Source organism: Sus scrofa, chromosome 18 (genome assembly GCF_000003025.6).
Source record: "Sus scrofa isolate TJ Tabasco breed Duroc chromosome 18, Sscrofa11.1, whole genome shotgun sequence".
Taxonomy (NCBI): Eukaryota; Metazoa; Chordata; class Mammalia; order Artiodactyla; family Suidae; genus Sus; species Sus scrofa.
The window spans coordinates 43,666,034-43,693,222 of record NC_010460.4 but is presented as its reverse complement, the minus strand read 5'-3'; the positions used below and the strand labels follow the sequence as shown (position 1 = coordinate 43,693,222).

General features: G+C 43.6%; 1 protein-coding gene and 1 long non-coding RNA gene across 10 annotated transcripts in view; one reads left to right on the top strand and one right to left on the bottom strand.

Annotated features, from left to right (window-relative positions):
• On the top strand, window positions 1,164–25,750 carry LOC100515112. 4 transcript variants are annotated; one of them, XR_002340226.1, is made up of 5 exons: window positions 1,842–1,864; window positions 16,602–16,807; window positions 18,647–18,876; window positions 23,356–23,532; window positions 25,296–25,750. It is a non-coding gene; the product is annotated as an uncharacterized LOC100515112 (long non-coding RNA). The 4 variants fall into 4 exon arrangements; XR_002340225.1 differs by lacking the exon at window positions 1,842–1,864 and adding an exon at window positions 3,109–3,180; XR_002340224.1 differs by lacking the exon at window positions 16,602–16,807 and having other exon boundaries at window positions 1,164–1,864.
• The window catches only part of CPVL (carboxypeptidase, vitellogenic like), a 131,333-nt gene continuing 106,415 nt past the window's right edge, over window positions 2,272–27,189 (bottom strand). For 4 of the 6 annotated variants that reach the window (XM_021078580.1, XM_021078575.1, XM_021078579.1 and 1 more), the window contains one exon: window positions 3,174–3,925. In XM_021078580.1, the coding sequence (XP_020934239.1) occupies window positions 3,821–3,925 (105 nt within the window). In that variant the 3' untranslated portion in view covers window positions 3,174–3,820. Of the gene's footprint in view, window positions 2,713–3,173; window positions 3,926–27,189 lie in introns of those variants that run through there. The other 2 variants (XM_021078578.1, XM_021078577.1) reach the window with 2 other exon arrangements.

Genomic DNA, 27,189 nt, shown 5'->3' with positions numbered 1-27,189 from the left:
GATGCAAGGAGTTTTCCTGTTCAATCCGTTTGAACAGCAACCACAGGCCTGGCTTCTTCTACTCAGTTGTAGAGCCGGGGGAAATGCACACAGCCCACGTCACACTCCTGAAGTTGCCAACACTCCCCTTCAAATGATTGAACAGATGTCTTTCCCTGGGGTTGAGCGGATATAAATCACAACGGCCTGCTTTCAATCCCTAAGCTTGGTGTCTCAGGGGCAACAGCATCCATCACTCTCCCGTTTGTTTTCTGAATGTTTTTTAAATCTTCCGAATTATAACAGCAATCGCCATTACAGTATGCAAGAAAACATAAACACATCTGTGCAGGTAGCAGTATTTCATCCCAGGGTACAAACTTCCGGCGTGGCGGTGGAGTCAAGCGGGCCTCGGTCACTCAGCTTTGCAGCCAGTCCCACAAGGGCTCAGCATGAAGAAAGAAGTGGTGGTTTCCAAGCTTAGAATCGGGGGCTTACCTGGCCTAAAGACCGACACAGCCACGGCTCATACATCATCCGCGGGAAGAGGCGGGGTCTTGTCATTCACAAGAAGGGATGGGAATGTGGACTTTCCCCAAAAAATAACAAATAAATAAATAAAAAAAAAAGACAATCAGGGCTCCAGTCATGCAGTTGGTCCTGGGATCTGTCTTGGCTTTCCGGCTTTATCTACCAGGGTTTTGGTGGCATGAAAAAAAGATGGCTGAAGAACTTTACATCATAAATAAATAGTTAAATGAAAGCTCTTAGTACTTCCAGAGAATCACGATCCAAATTTACACTCGTTCCTCTTGGGTGGAGCCGATTGCACATCTAGTTTCCAATAATATGATTTATGTAGTTCAAAATAGAGCCTTTTTTTTTTTTTGGCATTTTAGGGCTGTACCCACGGCATATGGACGTTCACAGACTAGACGTGGAACTGTAGCTGCCAGCCTACACCACAGCCACAGCAATGGGAGATCCTTAACCCCCACCGAGCGAGGCCAAGGATCGAACCCGATTCCTTGTAGTCCAGTTCGTTACCAGTGAGCCACAACGGGAACTCCTAAAGCACATTTTTCAGGCTGGTACAAACCCTAACCCCAAATGAGGTCGCCTGATGCTTATCCGTGGATGTCATGCGGTGAGAGGAGCTTCGGGGTCAGGAGGCAGGATGCCTGCTCTGGGGAAAGAGGGTGGACTTTAATGAGAAACAGCTAGGTTTGAATCTGAACCGTCTCTGCCATTGGCTGTAGAAACTCAGGCAAGCCTCGTTGTGTGTGTGAACTGGCATGAGTCCTCTGTGGAATGGGAACACCGTCTACCCAGTGATGTCTTGGTGAATATATGGTAGATTTTAGGGGCTTACAAAGGATAGCTGTTCTCATTACCTCTGGTTTTACAGAATTGGGTGTCTGCGGCTAAAATGAACCTCCGGGGGGGCCTGTTTCACACGTTCTTAGAGTCTGAGGCTGGGCCTTCCCGCCCTACTCCATGGACTCCCCTGCAACAGAAGTGCTTTTCTGCCCCTTTACAACCCAAAGTCAAGTCACCTCACTTCCCCCACGCCCCCTACCCCAATGCAACACCACCATTCGGCAAGCCTCCCTCTGCCCTACTTCCTGCAGAGTTGGGGCAGGGAGGTCAGGGCGAATATTGCTCCTAGTTCCAGATTCCACAGAATTTCTAAATTGCTAAATTTCTCTGGTCTCAGCCAACATGTGGCCAGTCTCCCTCTTTTTTTTTTTTTCCTTTTTAGGGCTGCACAATATGAGATCCGAGCCGCACCTGAGACCTCCGCCACAGCTCACGGCAACACTGGATCCTTAACCCACTCAGCGAGGCCAGGGATCAAACCCACATCCCTATGGATACTAGTCAGGTTTGTTACTGCTGAGCCACAATGGGAACTCCAAGTCTCCCTCTTTTTATCTCCTCAAATCTCCCCTTTCCTTGAATTTTTGGCACCATCTTCTCTCCACTGCCAGGCTGCCCAGGGAACCCAAACACTCTCCTTCTGGCTTTCTGCTGAGCAGACTTAGTCCATAGGCCTACCTTCTGGGCTCTGCTTCCACAGCAAAATGACCCAAGGGGCAGTTCTTTCTCTGAGATTCTGGACCAGATGTTTAATGTGTGTGTGTGTGTGTCACCTAGGCACAAAATTGTATAAAAATCAAAATATACTTAAAAAAATTGTTAGAATCCCCTGATGGCACAGCAGGTTAAGGATCTGGCGTTACTGCTGCGACATGGGTTCAGTCCATGGCCCAGAAACCCACATGCTGTGGGCGTGGCCAAAAAAAAATTTTGGGAGGAGTTCCTGTTGTGGCGCAGCTGAAACGAATCCGACTAGAAATCATGAGGTTTTGGGTTCGAAAAAAGAAATCGTTCATGCTCTCTGTTCGCTGTAGATATTTTCTATAACGTCTGCCTAAACAATGAATTCGAGTTCTGAACCACTGCTCACAGGGAAACCCAGGATTGGGTTCCTCCTAGCCTCTGAGCACCACATCTTGGTCAGCCGCTCAATACATGACCTTGTTTTATGTGTATTAAAGAAATCTTACCTAGCATATATTGTCGCGTCGATAATACTGACCTCATAGCCAACAGCATCTGACTCATGCGTGAAGGAAGTTTATCCAACACACATCTTTTCCCCCATGTCATGCCACGGTCTTCCTGTGCGCAAGAACGCTAGTCAGCACTTCAGCACTATGCTTGGGGGCCCTTTGAAACAACAAAATCAACAAAAAGCAAGAAGATACAGAAAAATGTGGCACTCAGTAGACTGCCAAAAGGACACTTGTTTACAGTAGGAAGACTGAAAACGAGAAGGCTGTGTAGCCTCAACCTCATCTGACCTCAGCTGAGGACATGCATGTCGGATGTCTCAAGTTTTTCATCGCTCTGTGTGTGTTCCCGAATGAGCACCAACGCGAGCAGGCACTGATTTGAGGGTTACAAAGCAATTTTAGTCAGTAGCTGATGCAAAATGGAATCTATAAAAATGAGGACACCTGAGTGTGTTGTCTCACGGCTCCCTGATGAAACGGTCTGTATGACAACGACATATGAGCTGGGAGGAACGGCAGAAATCTCTTCTGGCTACCGTCTTTGAGACTTGGGGAGGCTGGCACAGTGAGGAGACCCGTGTGACACATCTGGGACGAAACCCAGATCTTCCAGCCACAGCTGGTACCCTTTCCACTACATTTATTGGCTGGGACCAAATGCAACTGTTTTAACTTGTGGGTGGGGTCACATGCGAAACTGTGCACGCTTCTCCCAGTTTATTTTTTGCAATACTTAAAATTAGCTTTTGATAAGAATGTTTGATTTGAGATCTTCTAATAAATGGGAAACATGAGCAACATGTACAAAAGCAGAAAGGAAGATCTCAACCCTGAATGAAATCAGGCATAAAATGAGAAATTAAAAGACCTCAAAAATATTTGCAGAGAGAATAGGCTTTGACTTTTGAAATCTAGTTCCCCAGGGAGCCAATTAATAGATGGGTAATATGAGGGGGAAATGATGTGGAAAAAGCCAAATATACAGTACAATTACTAGAATATGTGAGCACATGATGCATAAATAGGAAAGATGTTAGATTCATAGATTCATGTTAACAGCGTTTTCTTACAGTGAATTTTGTGGTGAACAATCTCCCCCCAAACGAGAACCTCATTTTTTTCGAGCATAATTTTTATTGATGAGAAATATTTTGCCAATTTAAAAAGATAATTTTTTAATTTATGCGACACTTTCAGTTTTGAAAAATTTCTTTTCAAAGATTAAAACCCAGTAAAACTCGTTTAGGAAAGTAGCTTCTCCATCAATAAGGATCCCATCCTCTTTCAAAAACGAATCGATTAATCATGTCAAAAGATCGCAAAGGCTGGTCATAGGGTAAAATGTGTCCTCCACCCCGAACAATCACCTTCAAGAAGAAAGACAAGAGAGAAGCTGAAATTTACAAAATTGGATATTCTAAATACCTGGGAAGTTCTATTTGGATTAAAGTATTCTTAAAGCTTACATGAAATGAATATATTCTATCAATTCATGCCGTTGGAGACGCTGATTGCTTTTTTTTTTTTTTTTTACATTTTTTTAAAACTATAGGTGATATTACAATGCTGTGCTGTACCGCAAGTGACCCAGTCATATACATATATTCCTTTTCTTATATTATCTTTCATAATAGCCTATCCCAAGAGACTGGATATAGTTCCCTATGCTGTGCAGTAGGACCTCTCTGCCAAGGGGCAGGGGGCGGGTGTGGGAGAGCCTGGGAATTTGGGGTTAGTAGACACAAACTGATGCTCTGCTTTTTGATAGCATTAATAATAGGTACCTTAAGGTAAGAAAGTTTTAAAATGGTGTATTCACCATTCATTATAAATGGTATTATCTGTATTCATCTCTCCATTCATCTTTCACGTATATAAAACTGGAAATTTTCCTCCCTGTCTTCTTCCTGCCCTCCATGCTGGGCCATCATTCTTACCTGGTTAGGCTCCTGAGGTTGGGAAACTTAACCAGCACCAGCTCTGCCTGCAACTGGGGGAGTATCTGCCTAATTCCATCCTTACTAGCCTGTTGCTTGGCCCTCATACTAAGCTATACCTTCCACCTTAGCCTTTTCTATGAATAAAGGGGATATTTTGATTCTCCAAGAAAGACAACAACAAAAAAGAAATCCTTGAAACTGAAATTTTAAAAGGCCATTTTTTTTTTGAGCAGCAAAGAGTTAGAACATTCTATTTCCTCCAGTATTTTATGAAACATTTTCAAACACACAGGAAATTTGTAAGAATTTACATATATACCGACATTCTAATGACTACTCCCTTTACTCATTTTTTAACATACTGATTTCACTACCCATTAATCCACCTTATATTTTTGACACATTTCAAAGTAAAATAGGGATATCAGTACATCTCCTCCCAGATTTTAGGTAAAATTAACATATGATGGAAACCACTTAAGGGTAAACTTACCAAGTTTGGATATCAATGGGTCCCGTGTGTCACCTCTCGGGATGCATAAAGCATCCTTAAAACTCTATAGTTGAGGTGAGTTCAGACATAAGGGACCCCCTTACACCTGGCTGCTAAGAAGGGGTCTCGTCTCTGCACTTGCAAAATCTTTGGTTTCAGTAAATGTCCCAAGGAGAGGACAAGGGCAGGCCTTCATGTTGGGAAGCTGCATGCAAGAGAGCTTCTTGCCCGTGTGGAGAATGGACAGGAGCTGAGTAGTGAATGAAGTGAGTGAACACACACTCACATTCAGTGACTTGTAGTGGCTGAATCACAATCAGCAATTAAAGACCATGTTCACCAGCCCTGGCCTTGTTGTGCCTCCCTCAATCTGAAGGCAACTGAAGCAGGAAAGAAAAACAAAACCCATATATATTTACATAGTGTGTGGATTATATTAACCCACATCCCAACACCCACCATCTTCCAACTTTGCTGCGAGGCAAATGGATCAACATTAGATGGATTTTACTTTGCAGTGCACTGCTGTAGAGGTTGTGCACTGAACAATGGCAGAAAGCACCTTTCACAGCAGCATCCAGGTGACTGAGCTCTTTGGAGCTATTTAGGCGGCTTATCTAAGTCATACAATTGTTAAGTGGGGGAATTAGCTAGAATCCTGGCCTCTCATGCAAGCACCAGTGTTTTGAATCACATTATAGTACTTACACAGTAACTTCTCACTTCGAATGGAACTTTATGGCTTAGTCACAGAACATTCCACCTGCCTCCCAACAGTGCTCTGAGTGAGGCAGGTAAGGACTGTGAGATTGGAGTTACCCCTCATATGCCTTTGGGGACATCTGCTTTATGCTACCTTCTATCAACTGTCATCTGTGCCTCAGGCAATGACAGTGGGGCCCATCTAGCGTTTGTGTTTGAGCTTGCATCTGAAAACCCAACATGTCCCACTGGTCACGGACCAAAAAGTAAACAAATCTATGACAAGAGTCCCTGTGTGTGACTCTGGAGGAACACTTTTGCTGCCCCACCACCACCACCCAATCCCAAGCTAGAATTCTCTTCCTGTAGCTTCCCATCCAATTCTTTGGCCTTGGCAGGAATCTGATGAGTGATTTCTGTGCAGCTTCAGCTCAGCTGAGGACACTTAAGGAAGTCATGTTTATGAGAAATCACAGCTGCTTTGGCTGGAAGTGAGCTTGGCAGCAATCGTCCAGAATGGTAATAGACCGAATACACAAGAGCTAAAGGTCATCCTGCCTCCTGGAACAGAGCTGCCACTAATGGGGAGCCAGCATAGTACTTGACGGCCTGAGCTCGGGAGTCAGAATGCAGGAGCATGACTCCAGGAACATAGGCAAGCTGTGTGACCTTAGACAAGTAACTTAACCTCTCTGAGTTTCAGCTTCCTTACCTGTATAACGGGAATGAAAGAGTATGTCCTGGGCAGTTGTGTAAGGAATTAATGAAATAATATCCAAGGAACATTTGGCACAATGCCTGGCCTGGATTAGTACTTAAGAAATGTTAGCCATTGTGGACTTGTGGCTCAGCGGAAACGAATCCGACTAGCATCTATGAGGATGCAGGTTTGATCCCTGGCCTTGCTCAGTGGGTTAAGGATCCAGTGTTGCCGAGAGCTGTGGTGTAGGTTACAGACACGGCTCAGGATCGGGTGTTGCTGTGGCTGTGGTGTAGGCCGGCAGCTACAGCTCTGATTTGACCCCTAGCCAATTTGGCATATGGGAACCTCCTTATGCCTCAGGTGCAGCCTTAAAAAAAGATGAGAGAGAAAGAAAGAAAGATTAGCTATTATAATTTTTCTTCCAATAATTACCTCTGTTCAAAATCCAAGGTCAAAACACTTGATTCAGGAGTTCCCGTCCTGGCACAACGGAAACAAATCCGACTAGGAATCATGAGGTTGTGGGTTTGATCCTTGGCCCCGCTTAGTGGGTTAAGGATCCTGCGTTGCTGTGGCTGCAGCATAGGCTGGAGGCCACAGCTCCGATTAGACCCCTAGCCTGGGAACCTCCATATGCCGCGGGTGCTGCCCTAGGAAAGACATTTAAAAAAACAAAACAAAACAAAAAAAAACAACTTGCTTCATCCTAAATAACCTAGAACATTTTTTTCCTACATTCCCATCAAAAAACCTTGGTTTAAGTGAGTTTTTTTAAAACAGTGGTTCTCAGACTTGAACGTGCGTAAAAATACCTGAGCTCCTTAAATCACACTGCTGGGCCCCCACCCCTAGACCTTCCAGTTCTGAAGGTCTAGGCCAGGCCTAAAGAATTTGCATTTCTAGCAATTCCAAAGTAATACTGGTGCTGTTGGTCCAAAGACTACTCTTTGCAGACCACTGTTTAAAGGAACTTTCTATTTTGTCACAAACCAAGCAGTTCTCTTTTTATATCAAGAGAGAATACAAAGAGAAATCTGTTTACCATCCACTCATGACCTCACCTTAGTGTTTTTTTCCTGATCACCTGCTCTCCTATTGTTTACACACACACACACACACACACACACACACACACACACACACACACACCCCTCTCTGTCCATGATAATCAAGTAGTGAAGAAGAGATAACAGGGGTTGGGTGTTATAATTCTTTTTTTGTTTGTTTGTTTGTTTGTCTTTTTAGGGCCGCACCCGCAGCATATGGAGGTTCCCAGGCTAGGGGTCTAACCGGACCTGTAGCCCCTGGCCTACACCACAGCTCACGGCAATGCCGGATCCTTAACCTACTGAGCAAGGCCAGGGATGGAACCCGCAACCTCATGGTTCCTAGTCGGATTCGTTTCCGATGTGCCACAACGGGAACTCCATGTGTTATAATTCTTATTCTCAGTGACTTGTCTGATCCCAGGCCTAATTCTGAGCTACCATATGTAATGACCAAATGACATCATAAATGGTGTCATTAGAACTGGAAAGAGGAGGTCCTGTTGGGGCTCAGGAGGTTCTTAAACCCAACTAGTATCCATGAGGATGTAGGTTGGATCCCTAGCCTTGTTGAGTGGGTTAAGGATCTGGCATTGCCATGAGCCGTGGTATAGGTCACAGACACGGCTTGGATCCCGCGTTGCTGTGGCTGTGGTGTAGGTCTGCAGCTGCAGCTCCAATTGGACTCGTAGCCTGGGAAATTCCATATACTGCAGGTGTAGCCTGAAAAAGAAAAAAAGAAAAACGACTGGGAAGAAAAGCTCATTTAGGAACCAAGTCTTTTTAATATGCCACAAAATTCTCACAGTATGTGTTCTCCAGTGGGTCCCCGTACTGTATTTTATGATGTTAACCTCAAAAATAAATTTATGGAGCTCCCATCGTGACACAGTGGTTAACGAATCCGACTAGGAACCGTGAGGTTGTAGGTTCGATCCCTGGCCTTGCTCAGTGGGTTAAGGATCCAGCGTTGCCATGAGCTGTGGTGTAGGTTCAGACACGGCTCGGATCCCGTGTTGCTGTGGCTCTGGCGTAGGCCAGTGGCTACAGCTCCGATTGGACCCCTAGCCTGGGAACCTCCATATGCCGCGGGAGAGCCCAGAAATGGCAAAAAGACAAAAAAAAAAGTAAAAATTTATGAGTAATGAAAAAACATCAACCACTCTGTTGTTTATCGCCAAGCTATTCACCACTCTCCAGGACACAAACCACTCCAGTTTTTAGAGGTGAAAAAATGTGAGAGGGCCATGATTACATATTTAAATGTGAAAGATTAAGCTCAAGGCTCCCTGGAGAGAAATGGTCTCCTCACCAGAAACTGTATATTTTGGGTGTGTCTGCAGTAGAGCTGAAACCCTTAAACTCATATGTTCCAGATGTTTCAGGGTTCACAACTGTGTCATGAATTTTAGAAGAGTTATACTTTAAAGCTTCATTCCACTTTAGTTTTTAGAAAACAGTACACTTCTCCCTGGAACTAGAAACAGAGACCTGGCAATAAAGGTTCCCAGGGGTGCCTTTTGAGATGACAAAATAAAGAGGGAAGTTCACAATGGGTGGGTTGATATAGATGTGTCAGGGGAGACATCCTAGGGGTCCCGGAGGAGCAGATCCCTGGACAGACAATGTGGGGGTGGGGCAGGGAGGGAGAGATGCACAGAAGACAGGATGCAGAGTTCAAAAGCAGTGGGCGTGAAAATGCATGGCACATGCAGTAATCTCCAAGAGCTTCCAGTTATGGAGAGTTAGAGGAAAAGCAGAAAAGACAACTGAGCAGGTAAACCCCATATGGCATGCTGCTGGGATGCACAGACCTTATCCTATAAGGGTGTGTGTGTGTGAAAATACACATAACATTACCATTCTAACCCTTCACAGTGAACAATTTAGTAGCACTGAGTACACTCGCATGTTGTGCAACCATCACCACTATCTGGTTGCAGACCCTAAATCCCTTAGCAATCCTGAAACCCTGAATCTCTAACCCCTGAATCTTTCAACAACCACTTTCCAATTCCCCTCTCCCAGCCAGTCCCGGGCAATCACAAGCCTACTTTCTCTCTCTCTCTCAGTTTCCCTATTCTGGATATATCCTTAAGGGTTTTAAGCAACATAGTGATGTGCTCAGATCTGCATTATAGAAAGATGATTCAGGAGTTCCTGTCGTGGCACAGCAGAAACGAATCCGACTAGGAACCATGAGGTTTCGGGTTCGATCCCTGGCCTCACTCAGTGGGTTAAGGATCTGGCTCAGCCATGAACTGTGGTGTAGGTTGCAGACTCGGCTCGGATTTATCATTGCTGTGGCTGTGGCGTAGGCCCGTGGCTGTAGCTCCTATTGGACACCTAGCCTGGGAACTTCCATATGCCACGGGTGTGGCCCTAAAAAGACATAAACCAAGAAAGAAAGATGATTTAATACATAATGAGGAGACTGAATTGGAAGGAAATGATACTGGAAGGAGGCAAAGTAGGAGACTGGCTGAACAGGGAAGACATGACGCAGGCTCAAAGGACACATGGTGAGCAAGGGAGGGGAAGAGGGATGTTGGGTGGAAACAATAAAATTAGTAATTAATCAGATTTAAATCAGATGTAAAAGTGAGTGAAAGCACCCCCACCCCCACCACCCCACAAACATCCTTTCCATGCCGGGCTTCTGACGCGTGCAGCTTTGAAAGAAGCGATGTTATTAAACCAAGAAATAAGAAAGAGGCCTATGACAGAAGCAGGTGTTGGAGGCAGGTGACATAGGATAGACTTATAGTCCTTGTTTTCTACTCCAGAATGATGCAGACACTCAAGGGAATCATGTTGGTTACAGTTTCTGGTTTACAGTGAAGTGCTTTCATTATTTTTTATTCCATTCCACATTTACAAACTTTTGCCTTTTAGCTCTCAGATACTCACCATGAGTAGAAATAAAATAAATATACACTCAAATAAAAAATATACTACAAAGAGGTTCCTGTCATGGCTCAGCAGAAATGAATCTGACTAGTATCCATGAGGATGCAGGCTTGATCCCCGGCCTCGTTCGGTGGATTAAAGGATCCGGCGTTGCCGTGAGCTGTGGTGTAGGTCTCAGACACAGCTCGGATCCCGTGTTGCTATGGCTGTGGTGTAGGCCAGCAGCTACAGCTCCAATTCGCCCCCTAGCCTGGGAACCTCCATATGCTGCGGGTGTGGCCCTAAAAGACAAAATAAAAAATATATATATCCTACAAAGAATGGTACTTGGGAATGAGAATAAAAATAAGCCAAAGCTTGCTAGCAGCCGCCTCCTAACAAAGAGTCTGGCAAGTCACTTTCAAATACAAAAACAAAGCCAAGATCAAGGTTCAGAGTTGCTCCCACAGATCCCAGTTTTCGGGGAGACTCCTCCTTCGGATTTACCACTAAGTTCTCGAGTAGCAAATGATCACTGAATAAGAGGGAAAAGGTGTGTGCGCCAACCTAAATGCAGCCATTGCGGTATCGTTTCTAGAGTGGTCACTGCCTTGCTTTGATGCCACCTTACAGTTCCCAAGGAGCTTCTTAAATGCACCCCCTTACTCAATCAGTTGTAACAATATCATAATACAGGACTTTCACTTTTGATTATGACACAATAACCCCACTCTAGTAAGAACAAGAATAAAGCTGAATTAAAAAGAAAAGGAAGTTATTTAAAAGTATCCGAAAGCAACCAGGACTTGAGAGGCCCAAATCATGGAGGAAAGAGAATTCCAGAGAAGGGAGGTTACCATTTTGTGTTGCTTTTCTTTTTAGGAAATTCACCAATTTCTAAGCTTTTATGGTCAAGAAGCCATGAAAAAAAAAAGTCACAGGTGAAAGGAAGAAAAGCTAAACAACTTACAGTTAAATAAACTAAGGCTGAAAAAAAAAAAAAGAGTTCCCGTCGTGGCGCAGAGGAAATGAAATCCAACTAGGATCCGTGAGGTTGTGGGTTCGATCCTGGCCTTTCTCCGTGGGTTAGGGCTCTGGCGTTGCTGTGAGCTGTAGTGTAGGTCGCAGACGCGGCTCGGATCTGGTGTTGCTGTGGCTATGGCATAGGCCAGTGGCTACAGCTCTGATTGGACCCCTAGCTTGTGAACCTCCATATGCCGCAGGTGTGGCCCTAAAAAGACAAGCCAAAAAAAAAAAAAAAAAAAAAGAAAGAAAAAAAGAAACTAAGGCTCAGAAAGGTTATGTTACTTGTCCAAGGCTGTGCCTCCAGTCATACTCCTGCACTCTGACTCCTGGCCCAGCCCATGAAGCACTTGCTGTCTTCCCAAAGTATGCTGCTAAAACCAAAGACAGGGAAATCTTAAAGCTGTTAGAGAAAAAGGAACAGTGCTTTCAATACCTTCAAGAACCAAGAAGCCAACTACTCAATGGAAACTAGGAGACAGTGAAATATACGATATTTAAAGTTCAGAAGGAAGGAGTTCCCGTTCGTTGTTGCTCAGTGGTTAACGAATCTGACTAGGAACTATGAAGTTGTGGGTTCGATCCCTGGCCTCACTCAGTGGGTTAAGGATCTGAGCTGTGGTGTAGGTCACAGACACGGCTCGGATCCCATGTGGCTGTGGCTGTGGTGTAGGCTGGCAGCTGTCGCTCTGATTGGACCCCTAGCCTGGGAACCTCTATATGCCAAGGGTGGGGCCCTAAAAAGACAAAAATAAATAAATAAATAAAGTTCAGAAGGAAAACAACGGCAACCTACAATTCCTACAGAAGTGACCTCGTAAGATATTTTCAAGGAAATAAAAAACTGAAAAAAAAAGTCTTGCCAGCAGACTTGCGCTAAAAGAAAAACAAAACGTTCAGAAGGCAAAGTATCCCTAAAGGAAACATGGGAAAATACAGAGGAGAATGAAAGCAACAGATCATTTACATCTGTGAGTGAAAAATAAATGAACATCAGTAACCGTAATATTCTGTGGAGACTGGACCATGGAGAAGTTAAAAAAAAAAAAAGACAATAAACCATAATGGAAAAGAACATGAATAAGAATATATACATGTGACTGAATCACTTTGCCAACAGAAGAAATTAACACAATACTGTAAATCAACTGTACGTCAATCGCTTTTTAAAATTTGTGAAAAATAAAAAATTAGCCAATAAAAATGCCTATCACATTCCCCTCCCTTCAAAAAAGACAACAGTGGCACAAAAGGTGGCATAAATCAAGTTAAACTATTATAAGGTAATACATCTGGAAAATGATAGCATTATTTTCAAAGCCATCTCTCTTAAATCAGGATGTGTGGTATAATCTCTGGGTAAACACTAAAAGAATAGATAATAAAATAATATATTATGAAGAGGATAGTAATTTTTTTTAAAAAAAGTGTTATGACCCCCAATGAATAGATGGGATAAAAATTTATGAAATTAAATGACAGAGACGTTTCTGTGTGGCATAAAAAACAGACTTCTGACAGGGAATTTTTCCAAGTAGGAGAAATCTTGTGATCAAATAGCAAACTCCTTCTTTTTAAAATGTACAGAATGAATGTTTAAGAGGTGAAGACCTTTTGATCAAATCTCTTAAGTCTCGTCTCACCAAATCAGATGCTTTGGTGTGCTCTGCATGTGTCTAATTAAAAAAAAAAAAGTCATGGAAATTTTCTCTATATCAACGCCAAGGATCTCTGTGTTAATTTCAGCAACGTCGGAATGAACGGCCAAGGTCAGCGCCTCCTCTTTCCTTGGTTACTATGATCAGCGGGAACCTAAAAGCACAGTTCAGTGTCGCAGGAAGTGACTGGGCCCGGTGATTAGGGGCACGGACTCAGGATGCAGCAGATGGAGATGTAAGCCTGCTCTGTGACGCTGCCTTAACTGCTGCTCTGTTCCCACCTGTAAAATGGAGATAAGAAAGGGGGACCAGTTGTCCCAGTTTGCCCAGGTCTGAGGACTTTCTGGGAACATAGAATTTTGGTGGTAACACTGAAAAAGTGCTAGGCCGTCTGGGATGATAAGTCACTCCAAGAATATTCAGCTTTCTGTGAGAATTCAAAGAAAGAATGCATATAAAACGTTCCATGGCACTCAGTCCACACTTTAAGCCTGCACTAAGTACCATATAGGCAAACAATAAACCCTCAACCACAGGTCATCATACTATTATTCTCTGAATTTTTATGGTCAAAGGAATATTTTTTCCCTTTGAGAGCAGAGAAAGAGCAGAAGTTACTAATAACTGTAAATTTCAATACCATACTTTTTCAGAAAGAAAGATCATAATATTTTCTTTAGAGGGGAAATATTTCTCTTCCAGGCTTCTTTCATTTCCATGCTATGAATCCTTCCTTCCCATGGGAAAGACAGTCCCAATTACAGTAAGAAAGCAACTTGAATAAGAGATCAAACTTCTGTCACTATGCTTAACTCTAGCGTGAACTGGATCCCTTAAGCTTTGCCAACACCAGGATCCATCCCATTCTTTCCCTCTGCCCCCTTTCACCACATGCCATGCCAAACACCCTGCTCTCCCCACACAGAAGTGTCAAGCAAGCAAGCCCTTACTTGTTTTAGCAAAATGGCAAAAAGCCGTTCCGCCTTTTTTCCCTTTTAAGAACCCACCTTACAACACAGGATTTGATGCAGTTAAAACGTAATCAAAACTTGACCCCCTCCATGTCCCGTTTTGTATATAGGATGGCCACAGAAGGAGGAAGAGCACTATCCAGTTCCATCACGACCCTTACTCAGTATCTAGCTTTGTAATGTCCATTTTCAGGCTTCTTTTGGACGAGAGAATGAGAGGAGGGGAGGAGAGGGCTGAGGTTAGAGCAGCCAATGCTCTCTGCCAGCAGCGTTGTGAGGACGTAGCTCCTGGCTCACTGTCTTCTGGGTAACATGAAAATAAGAGCCAGCCCACCGACCCAAATTCTGCTTCCTGCAAACAGTAGTGCAGGATGGCTCTCACAGTGGTGTGCTGGAGTGCTTTCCCACTGGCTCAGGAGATCAGATTATGCATGTTGCTGCCCCCCTCCACATCTGGTGAAGTCACGCTGGGAGTGTGAGATCAGCCACTGTGGGAGTATTTATACCACGGAAATTGGCAAATATTGCAGCCCATCAACTCCTCTCCCTCCCAGCCAGTTTACCCTCAGACCATGGCTTCTGTGATTTTGGCTCTCCTGGGGGGAACATAGTAGGGCAGTCTTCTTTCCCCAAATGAATCAAAAGACCATCCATCCAAATGGATAAATTATAAAGTCCAAATCTTCTCTGAAACCTTGGCTCAGGATATGAGATGGGCTGGGTTTCAAATATTTGCAGGAAGATAAGAAGGTCCTGTTGTTTGCTTCCATTCTGACGTGTCCCCACTGAGTTCTAGTATTATTGGCAGGGATAGTTTCAAGACCATACCAACATGTTGTCAGGATCCTTCTGCGTGTATCAGAGCCCCTGAGACACCCCCTGTCCCAGACCCAAAGGTAGTCTAGGACAACTCCGCAGCCAGAGAGGAACCAAGTTCCTGACGCACACAGCCTAAGGGGACCCCAGACCCACAGATGTCCCCAGGTTCTGGAATTTGGGATACAAAACATGCCAAAAGGTGCCACATTTTCATGATGTCATTTGTTAGAATAAAACAAGACACGCTGTCTTTACTACTAAACCAAAGGCAGTGCCAGGCAAAAATAGTGTCCTTAGTCCAGATGACAACGTGTCAGTATTGCAAACAACTTTGTTTTGTTCCTTCATGCTGCCCGTTTCCCTACCTGCCTCTATCCTACAGCTTGTTTGTTGTTTGGCTGCATTTAACATTCACACGAACAAATGTGTGAATCTGGTTTCACTTCCAATTAAAACAACAAGAAGTTACTGTCTAAAAAGCAAACCCCAATTCCCTCTTTGTTCCTCAAAGATCATTAATTTTTAAAACCCATTCTCCATGTGCAGATTATACTTTAAACGTTAGCCTTCTTAGCATTTATTCACTTCCCATAATGAAATGGTTCTCTGTTAAATTTCAATAGATTATTAAAAACCACTCAACAGCTAAGAGAAAATTATGCATCATTGGTTAGCTGTTATACCTCAGCAAATAGCTCTGCTATCCAATTTATATTTTAAATAATACAATAAATTAGCTCCCTGAGTATTAACTAAGTGCATATTTGGGTAGCTTAATTTAGAAGCATTCTTTTTATGCTAATCAGGCCTCTCTAATGAAACAAACCACATGAACTAAGAGGACTCTTGGCAAATAATCAGAGTAAAATTGGGAGTTGCTATTGTTTGTTATTTCCTTTGTTTTCAGGAAGCAAACTGTGTCTTTTTTTTTTTTTTTTTAAGAAAAGGGAAAAAAAACCCTCAAATACTGAGAAGTCAATTTTTTTTAAAGGGGAGGACACTCCAGTCAGCCACTGAGATAATCTGATTTCTACAACTCCTTCCATAAATTTGTTTCCCAGACTATTCCTCCCGTTTTCTCTTATGTAACACAGAAAGGAAATAGTCTTTGGCCGACATAAACAATGCATCCTTTCGTTTGATGGGAATTGTTTGGAACTATTCATTATCTCAACATGTCTAGTCTATTTCCTAGAAGCCGTTCTGGTGTGTACAAATGGTAAGTGGTCACTGCATTCCTTGAGAACTGCAGTATTTGAAGACACACACAAATGAGAGGGGTCTAGGCCTAGGGTCAGGGCCAATTTGATTTTAATTCTAATTCCCTGAACATTTACTGAGTGCCAGGAACTGTGCTAAGGGGTTTGCACAAGCAGACGTCGTATAGTATTCCTGCCCTCAAGGAGCTCCGTGTTGAATAGGGGAGGAAGGCGATTGGAGAGTTAAATGAAACCCCCCGTGTGGTACCCGCCACGGGTACCACATACAAAGAGAGAGATGCTGAAAAGGGGGTATCCTGACAGAAGGGATTCCTGGAGGTAATGGATCCAAAGGCAAATGGGGCTTTTCCAGGCAGTCAGAGGAGCAGGACGAGCCTTGTAAGAAAAGGGCAGGGACTCCCATGGGAACCAATGGCTGACAGAAAAGTGAGGTGTGTTTGGGGAATTGTAAGGGGTTTTGTTTTTTCAGGATTCTGACTGAGAAGGAGGGCGGGTGAGAGTTCAGGTTGGGGAAGGAAGCCAAGGCTGGATCAAACATCTCCACTCTTCTCTGTTCAAAGTTCAGACTTTCTTCTTCAGGTCACAGCGAGTTTAGTGAGAAGTTTTCAACAAGGAAAAAACACGACCGGACTTGCACTTTGGAAAAAGCACAGAGAGAAGAAGGATAGATTGGAGCGAAGGAGACGAGTTGAGACTCGCTGAAGAGTCTGCTGTAGAAGGAAAAAAGCCTCATCGATGACCTGAAACACATATTCAGAGTGTTCTTGAATGGCATCTTTTAAAATGTATGTCTTTTCTTAAAACGCCACAAGGCAAAAATGGTTTCATTTTAGAATTTACAATGTAGGGTAGCCACTGGGTTTTTTGGGCTTTTTTTTAATTTCCTCAAAATGTACTTTTTTACTGGCGTGTAAAATCAGTGTTTTCCTTTTTTAGGTAGTTCTTTGTGGTTTCTGTGTCAAGCGCTAGGAAGTGAGTAAAATCAGTCAGCGAGAAAGTTACTATAAAGCAGATATGAGGAGTTCCTGTCGTGCGTGGCACAGTGGAAACGAATCCGACTAGGAACCATGAGGTTGAGGGTTCGGTCCCTGGCCTCGCTCAGTGGGTTAAGGATCCAGCATTACCGTGAGGTGTGATGTAGGTCGCACCTACACGGCTTGGATCCTACATGGCTTGGATCCTACATGGCTGTGGCTGTGGTAGGCTGGCAGCTGTAGCTCCGATTGGACCTAGACTGGGGACCTCCATAAGCAGCCACTTAAAGCAAAATAAATAAAATAAAATAAAGCAGATGTTAGAAATGCTAGCTAAGGACTGAGCGAGTAGTATTTGCCAATTACTAGTCAATTTTCTGATAAGACTCACAGCAAAGTGACTAAAAATCTTCACTTCCTTGTTTCAGTGGAAGAGTGATGGGAATGAGGGGACTTGTGCTGTGTTAGAAGAAGATTCAGGTTCTTCTCCTATGGTCTAGGGCTTGCCTGCAAATCCAGGCATACTCTCTTATCAGTTGTCTTATACCAAGCTGCTGCTGGTAAGCTGCAGTGAAAAGTGCTGAAGAAATACGTTTCTAATTTTTTTCAGCTGGATATTTTGATAGCCAACCTCAGCACAAGATACCCAAAAAGAAAAGTGCATCTACACAACCAAAGCAGCACCAACACTGATGTGCCTTTCACTGGGTGTAGATGCTGCAGTCTTTCAATTTGATGGTAGCCAGAGAAGAAGATGGGAAAGATGGAAAGAGAAAAAGAACTCAGACCATGAAAGTAAGACATGGGAGAGGACATTAAACCTCCTTCCACTGAACAAGCCCAGGTGGAAGATGCCCAAAGACAAGTCCAAGAGTTGGTGAAATAGTGGAATAACCAGAACTCTTTTATGTTACTGGAAAAAAATACAATCAATCCGGAAAACAGTTTGGCTTTATCTAAGGAAACTGAAGATGCTCAAGCTCTGTGAACACATCCATTCCACCTCGAGGCATTATTCTTCAAGAAACGCTTGCACACAAGCACAAGGAGATATGTGCAAGACTGTTCATAGCAGCGGTATCTGTAGTAGAAAAGACCTGAAAACAATCCGAATGTCCATCAGCAATGAACAGATGAAAGATATAATCATACAATGGAATCCTATGCAGTAATGAAAAAGAACAAAGCACAGTTTTGAATGTATCAACATAGATCAATCTCAAAGTACTGACGAGCAAAAATATGTTCTTCCAAAATACGTACAGAATGATTCCTTTTATAGAAAACTAAACATGAAAAGTAAAATATCATTTATGGAGGTGTATATGTGTAGTAAGACTATTAATTTTTTAAAAAGCAAAAAGATGATAAAAACAAAATCCAAGGCAGTGGTTTACTTTCAGGGCCAATGAGGAAAGGGGATGGGATTGGGAGGGCAGGCCAAATGACTAGTAAGCACAAGAACATTCATTTATGATCATTTGTTTTATCTTATACAAGTATGGTATATATTTTTGGTTATTATTCAATTTTTAATTTAAAAAGAAAAGGAAAAAAACCCCACCTACTAATGCTGCCAAACTCAAAAAAATGATTCTTTGAGAAATTTAGTATGTTCTCTGTTGTGTGTTTTCCTTTTGCCCAACACAGAGATGATGAGATGGACCATATGTCTAAAAACAGTAAGTGAGGAGGCTGCGGAGAAGCAATTGAATCGAAACAAAGGCAGCAGTGGGAAGTCCCCCTCTGGCAAGGACTCCAAGACACAGAGCTGGTGCCAGAATGGAAACCTTGGGACTCCGGTTGCTGCATAGAAAAATAAATTGAGGAACAAAAATAAACACCCACATCTCCATGCTGGACAGCAGAAGAGCAAGAAGGTGTCAAACATTTGGTTTTTTGGTTTGGCTAGATTATTTTTTGCTCTCTCAATCTAAGCTCCTATATTTCCTTTCTTCCCTTTTCTATGTTAGAAGCTCAGTACAAATGGGAAAAAAATGAAAACCAGAACAAAAGCATAAAGGCTGGATGCTTCATTTATTGTCAACAGGGATGTTTCAAATTATCGTTATACTAAAAGGGCCTCAATGCCTTAGAAACATCTCATCACTCAATGTAGCGCCTTTTTTTTTTTTTTTTTTTTTTTTGCTATTGTTAGACCGTCATGCAGCAAAATGTGGAACTCCTCCCCGCCCCTCACGTCTTCCATCTCTCACCAAGACAGTTTCCTTGTCACGGTGAAGTGAAAACGAGATACAACTGCAGTTGTTCTAGGTCTATCTGATGAATCATTCTCAGCCTGTTTTTACTGTCTGACCCTTTAAGACATGATCTTTTTTTTTTTTTTTTTTTTTGGTCTTTTTGTCTTTTTTTGTTGCCGTTGTTGTTGTTGTTTGTTGCTATTTCTTGGGCCGCTCCCGCGGCATATGGAGGTTCCCAGGCTAGGGGTTGAATCGGAGCTGTAGCCACCAGCCTACGCCAGAGCCACAGCAACGCGGGATCTGAGCCACGTCTGCAACCTACACCACAGCTCACGGCAACGCCGGATCGTTAACCCACTGAGCAAGGGCAGGGACCAAACCTGCGACCTCATGGTTCCTAGTCAGATTCGTTAACCACTGCGCCACGACGGGAACTCCAAGACATGATCATTCTCAAGGACCTATTAGATGGGGTTGGAGGGAACCTGCCCTATGAAAACAGATTCATGTGGAGTTCCCCGTCGTGGCTCAGCAGGAAATGAATCTGACTGGCGTCCGTGAGGACACAGGTTCGATCCCTGGCCTTACTCAGTGGGTTAAGAGCCTGGCATTACTGTGAGCTGTAGGTTGGAGACACGGCTCAGATCCCGAGTTGCTGCGTCTGTGGTGTAGGCTGGCAGGTGTAGCTCCTATTGGAGCCCTAACCTGGGAACCTCCGTATGCCATGGGTGGGGACCTAAAAAGACAAAAACAAACAAAAAAAAACAGATTCGTGCTAGGAAAGGTCAATAAAGGCAATAAAAATAAATATTTATTACATGCTTACTAGGTGCCAGGCAGAGTCAAGTCATACATAAACATTACTTTAACTAGCCCTAATAATTAATCCTTCTGTGAGAGAGGCAGGTATTAATATCATCCCCACTTCACAGATGAGGAACCTCTTGGAGAGATAGAGTAACTTGCCCAAGGTCGCACAGCTGGTAAGCGATGGAGCTGGGTTAGCTAACCCAGTACCCATTCTCTTAATCCCTATAATATAAGGGCACTTGAGCAAGGTCATAATGGAAGCAGCGAGAATCATCAAGGTAATAAACAAGAAGTAAAATTCAAGCTCATCACTTCTCAGTCTGAGTTCACCAAAGATGGTCCATGGTTTGGGTTGAGGAGGGGCTATACACTATCCTCACCAATTCAAATAGTCTAACGCATGGATTCTTCATCTTTCTTGTGCCGTGGACTCTTATGGGTATTAGCGTAGCCTACAGACACCTCTCAGAATGTTTTTAGATATATGAGTCTATAGATATGTGTATATATATATATATAATGTATCATATACCAATGTGTATGCATAATATATATACAGTATAGATTACAAATGAAGCCATTACATTGAAATGATCAAAACAGTTAAACATGAATTTGTGAAACGGCAACATAACAGACTTCTATATGAACACACGCAAAAGAGCAAACCGTGGGTCTGATAACTGATGTAACCTTGAAGTACTGATGGTCCTAAGCATCCTGCAACAGCACCTGTCTTCGACACGAAAACATCTCTGCTTTCTACGGCGACAAGGTCAATGGCACCGTTAACACTGCTGTGGTTTGTTGCCTACATTCATAATGGAAGGAAATGCTAAATTTCATAATTCATAATGGAAGGAAATGGTGTTTCAGTTAGTGGTGAGGGAAAATAAAGGTGCAATTTTTTTCCCTTCTAAGTTCATTGACCCCTTGAATCCTAACCACAAACCCTTACACCAGGTTAAGAATCTGTTAAATAACCTAATGATCACCCAATGGAAGTGCTAAGCTTACCCGATAAGGCTTCAGTCTAAATCACTGCATTTTTATTTTTGCTTTGACATGGGACTAATTGAATCAGTCCATGACAGTGTTTGATCAATAATTAATATCCAGAAACAAATTCACTGTGAATGGTGGGCAACATCTTTGCTACGATATTGCCCAATAATGTTTGTGGAGACCTGGCTTGATCCAGTTGTATCTTCGTTGGAAAGTAACAAAGACACACTACTAGCTGAAGGCTTTGCACACAAGGACCACATCATTTCAGTACAGGACAGAACTCTGCTGGGAAAAGGAAGCTAATGTTTTGAGTAAATAAAAGCGTTTTTCTATGAGTCTAAGTTACCAATGGTCTATCAGTGTTTCAAGAGAACAAAGACAACTTGTAAACCTACAATGCATGGCAGGGAACTGAGGTTTAACATTTAGTTAAAGGTTCTGGCTGAGGATTTCAGAGACCCAGAGCCATACCAGTAAATGCTGTTGACTAGAGGACACTTTTCTAAAGGTGATGCTTCAAATCAATGGCTGGTTTGTTAAGAGTAAAACTATGTTCTTAGGTTTCTAGTTGGCCTATAGGTAAGTAAAATAGGTCAGGATTTAGAACTCTATGTGGGTGTCAGAATGGAAGTTTATCGAAACATGAGCCACACTGGATTCCTGAGAGATGGGAACTATTTCAGTATCAAAAGAGGAACAGAAGACATTACAGTTTAGGGTTCTCCCAAACTAGCTGCATATGAAATTCCCTAAGGAGCATAAACACTGATGCTCCGGTCTACCCCAGACCAACAGGGTCAGAATATCTGGAAACAGGCCTTGGGAATCTGTATTTGCAAAGGTTGAGAGACATCGGTTTGGATATGGATGGTTCCAAATTCTTTGTCATTCTTGCCATCAAGAGGAGTCTGGTTGTGCTCTGTGATTTGCTTTGACCAAGAGAATGCCCCAGAAATAATATTCTGGGACTTTTGAACCCTGGGCTTAAAAGGATGGGTGTCTTTTGCTTCTCAACTTAGGAGACCTGCCACCATGCTGTGAAGTCCAGACCGGGGCCCTGCATAGGTAGAGGTCACGTGGAAAAAGCTCTAGAGGAGAGGCGATCACTCCAGATGTCCCTCCTTTAGCTAAACTCTCAGCTGATTGCAGCTGCCGTGTGTGACCTCAGCCTACCCCATTCAGGACAATGACCCTGTGAGCCCATTCCACCCACACAGTTGTGGGGAATAATACACTGCCGCTGTGTTAAACCAGTAAGTTTTGGAGCAGTTTCGTCTTTTGTAATAAATAACTGAAAAAAGGATGTATTTACTGACTCTTCTTTTCCCCAAAAGATCTGTTGTTCCTACCTTGGAATCTTTTTTTTTTTTTTTTTTTGTCTTTTGAGGGCTGCACCCGCAGCATATGGAAGTTCCCAGGATAGGGGTCAAATTGGAGCTGTAGCCACCAGCCTACACCACAGCCACAGCAACGCCAGATCTGAGCTGTGTCTGTGACCTACACCACAGCTCATGGCAACGCCGGATCCCCAACCCACTGAACAAAGCCAGGGATGAAACCCGTATCCTCATGGGTACTAGATGGTTTCACTACCACTGAGCCACGACGGGAACTCCCCTATCTTGGAATCTTGATGTAAATTGAAAAATAAGGTGGAGTCATCGTTCTAAAGCAGATAGAAGAAATAATTACACTGAGAGCTTAAGCAAAAGATTACATTAGGCAAACAAAGGAAGGCCAATATCCATGTGGTCTTAGGCAAACCAGTCATTTCTGCTGCTTTCTACCCCCTGAAAACGCCAAGAACTTCTGACTACATTATCTGAGTGGCCTTTGTGGTAGACACAGAAGGTGTATCATCAGATCCCTTTCAAGGATGGACTTGGGGTTCAGCTGGAGGGAATCTAGTCAGTAGACAACTTCCAGCTGTCAGCTCCCTCAGGGTCTGCCTTGGCTGCAGAGCACGGCCTTTCCCCGAATGATGCCCTTCCTGGGGCATCCACATTTGGGGACTAAGGGAAGGAAGGGTAGAAAGGTCTGATCACTTCTGTATGACGGAAGATGCTCTGATGGAAACCAGTCTCTCTGGCGCGCCCTCCCGGGTTGGCCAAAGTTTAGCAGGCGCTATCACAGTTTGATTTCCTCCTCTGACAGTTCTGCTTCCTGTCCCTTACTTTCTCAGGTGTTAATCCCTAATAAACATTTATACCCCAAACTCTGCCTCAATGCCTGCTTCTGGAGATCCAACTGGGAACTGCCTTCAGGCTCTCTAATGATGGCAGGTCTTATTATAGAGGGCAAGGGTGTGGTTTGATTGCTACGTCCTGGTTTTCTGCCCAGAGTCTGATTCCCATAAATGGACAGAATCTGCACAGATCTAGAAGATGGAGACAAAGAACCCATGGATCAGAACATCCCTCTTTGTAGAAGTCAGCAGAGCTGGGAGAGAGATGAAGATTCTGGTGAACGACTTCTGTGACAAAGCCAAAACAGTTTCCCAGAAATTAGCTGCATTTGGTAATCATTGTCTCAAATCTGTTTAATAGCTACTTTCCTCCATTAAATACTGTTTTAACTCCTCATTGCCTAACAACTAGTTGGATGCAAAAGTTACATTTGTTGCCCTTTGCTTGCTTTGATTCTTGTCCATGCAACCACTTGTCGAAGACCTTTCTGGAATTGTTGGTTCCTTCAGAAATAATTCCTCATGCTCCCTGAGCTGTTTAAAATTCTAAATTAAAAAGAAATGAATTGTTCGCAGGAAATCCAAGAGAGGCAAGTGGCCAGCTCTCTGTCATTCCCTCTGTAGATTATCCGTGGAAATGTTGAAATCCTAGCTTCATCTTCCCTCCTACTCAAAGGACTGTGGTTATTCTTTTCACCATTTTTTCAGTTGTGGGTAGTGTAAGAAATAAAACAGTTAATGTTTGTTTTAGAAAAGCACAGTTAGGAAGCTGCAGTTGTTACCGCTTTGTGTCTGCACACCAGGCCCTCCCCATCCTCTTCCTCATAAAAACTCTGCCCTCCTTTACAAAACAGTTTCTTCTTCTTCTTTTTTTTTTTTTTTTTTGTCTTTTTGTTTTTGTTGTTGTTGCTATTTCTTGGGCCGCTCCCGCGGCATATGGAGGTTTCCAGGCTAGGGGTCGAATCAGAGCTGTAGCCACCGGCCTACGCCAGAGCCACAGCAACGCGGGATCCGAGCCGCGTCTGCAACCTACACCACAGCTCAGGGCAACGCTGGATCGTTAACCCACTGAGCAAGGGCAGGGACCGAACCCACAACCTCATGGTTCCTAGTCGGATTCGCTAACCACTGCACCACGACGGGAACTCCGAAAAGTTTCTTCTGTGTGGACTGGATGTGCCGCCAAGTACACTGGCCACCACCAGCACTCCACCCACCTTTGTTACCGCCACCACATACACATCCCAAGGACAGACACGGGGCCTCAATTTGATCAACCAGACTAGCCCATCCTTCCAGCTCCACGGCCCACACAGGTACTTAAAGGCCAGTGATGCAGGGGAAAGACAGGTACAGGCGTGTCAAATCTCTGATACTGCTGGTATTTGAAACCTTAAGCACGCTTCCCAGGTGAAACTTTTGCTGCTTCAGTTATAAATGAGTAAAGGCAACCATATAATATGCAGGAGAGCTGTGAGTGTTCCATAAAATTGTGGATAAGAAAGTATGCTGCAGACCACTCGCCCGAGGGCTTGCACATGCTGGAGGATCAGCAGCCATCCTTAGCATCTCTTTTGGCCCTCCCGACACCCCCATTTAACCAGCCCATAGCTGTTAAATGGCAAAAGTGAAATTCACACAGGTGGGTCTAAATCCACAGTCCCCCTTCCTCTCATTACTCCAGACTGCCTCCCACTGGGCGCCACTCTCCAGGACAGCCACGCCTTGAGGGTGGTGGGCTCCTTCCCTTTGGTTTCTCTGTCTGTGACCCCCAGTGGCCGGTCTGATCCCTCTTGGAAAGTCCAGGAGAAGCCCCTGAGGAGTGGTGGCAGACACAGGCCTGAGGACTCCATAAGTCAAGTCCAGGTCAAGGTCAGAGTGTATGAAAGTCATGGCTCAGGCCTTGTGCTTTGAGGAGCAAGGGGGGTTCACTACAGCCGCCTGAGGAGGGCCCCAGGATGACACCAGTGGGCCAGGCAACTCCCTGTGGATACTTAGCATTCGGGTTGGCTTAACTACACTGTAAACATCATCACTCAAACAGAAATTGGTGCTTACAGCTTGGACATTACAAAGCTTATCTCCTCTATTTCAGGAGCTCAGAATCGAGCACGAAGAAGTGGTCTCAGGAAGCAGGTGGAGAACCTTCTTCCAAAACAGCTCCTCATGTGACCTTCCGTGGCCCAGGAATCCCCTTCTCTGACCTCTTTGCATCCTGAAGTCATCCTACTGCTGCCACTTGAAACGTTCCGAAGCTCTGAAGACATGCTTAAACATCCTCCACGGAGACAAACACTGTGTCCTGCCACTTATATGAGATACTTAGATTAGAGTCACATTCACGGAGACAGGGGTACAACAGGGGCTGCCAGGGGCTCAGAGAGGGGGGATGGGGAGTCGATGTTTTATTATGGAGCTTCAGCTTTATAAGATGAAAAGATCTGTGGAGACGGCTGGGTGGTGATGGCTGTACAGCATCATGAGTGCCGTGAAGGTGGCCAATTTTGTCATGTATATGTTACCACAATAAAAAAAAAATGGGAAAAAACCCTTCAATGACCCCCTACTGCTTAAACAATGGAACACTCATCCCTTTGCCTACCGTGGGGCCCCACGGTCCCTTTCCAGTTTCTCTCCCAGCTTTCATCCTCCAGGCTCCAGATTAGAAAGCAGACTGTGTGTCTTGCCTAGGCCCTGCCTCGTACGCTCTCAGTCTGAGGCTCTGCCCACCCTGTTTCCTCTGCTCATTTTAGCCAATTTCAGCATCTGTTCCTTTATTAACATCAGAAGTTCTGAGGTAAAGCTATAACATTCTCAGCAATGCCTGAACTTTGCCTCACCACCTACTAAGCTCTAGCATCTTTTCAAACATCCTGATACTCTGTCTATAGAAGGGCACGTGCATGTGACTTAAGAGTTAAGACTAGAAGTAAAACACGCTATTTCTCAGGCCTGCTTTAATTACAGCAGACATGTATGCAGGCTCCATGTCTAACTGTACTAGGTTACCGCTTCCAGTCCATCATTCCAGAGGTGAGTGCTCTTGGTGAAGGAGGAAGCCACCAGGCTGGATGCCAAGAGGCTGGAATCTAGTCTCAGCTCAGATGTGAAATTGGTAGGAGACTTTGGGACAGTCACTGAACCTCTGGGCTTCAATCTTCCTACCTGGAAAAGGAGATCTAAAATCTGTTCCAGCTGGAAAATGCTGCCCAAGGATGGAATAATCCGTTCCTTAATTATTGAATAACCTGAGCTGCTATTGATAATGAAAACATAAAACCAAAATTGCACTTTCAGATTGCAATCAGGAAAAAGAGATTTGTTGAAATAAAGCAAAACTCATGGTAGAAGAAGCTAGGCCCTGTATGACTACATAGGAATGAAAGTTGGCCAGTGACTCAAATCTTCCTTTTAATGTTTACATGGAAAATAATTAGTTTCAATAAAAATATTTCCAGTGAGATAAAGATAGAAAAATGCTTTTCTCAGAAAATTTAGCTGAAGTCTTTTTGTACAAAGATGTTTTTCAAGAAATTCACCTGGATTATTATTCTGATGGAAATTTTATATTTATAAATGTGGCATCAAAATGTCTTTGGAGTTGAAATAACAATTTGATGATATAAGAACAAAACGTCCTGCATTTCAAAAGCACTGGCAATATCAAACAAATCGTGAACAGCAATTACGACACTGGAGAAAGGCAGAAAAAGATCTCAGAAAGAGCAGGAAAGTGGCCTTGACAGTGATGGACATGAGTTGTCACCAGCCAAGGAGAAAAAGGATTAAACCTCTGATCTACGCTGTTAACACTAGTGAGTCATACACACACACACACACACACACACACACACACACTGAAGGCCACTATCTAGCCTCTATTGCTTGTTAACTGAGCCCTTCTGAGGATTAATGAAAAAAATATTTCTGATCTTTTTCTGAAGATATCTTAGAGATAACTCAAGTCCAAACCTTGCCTTTTACAGATG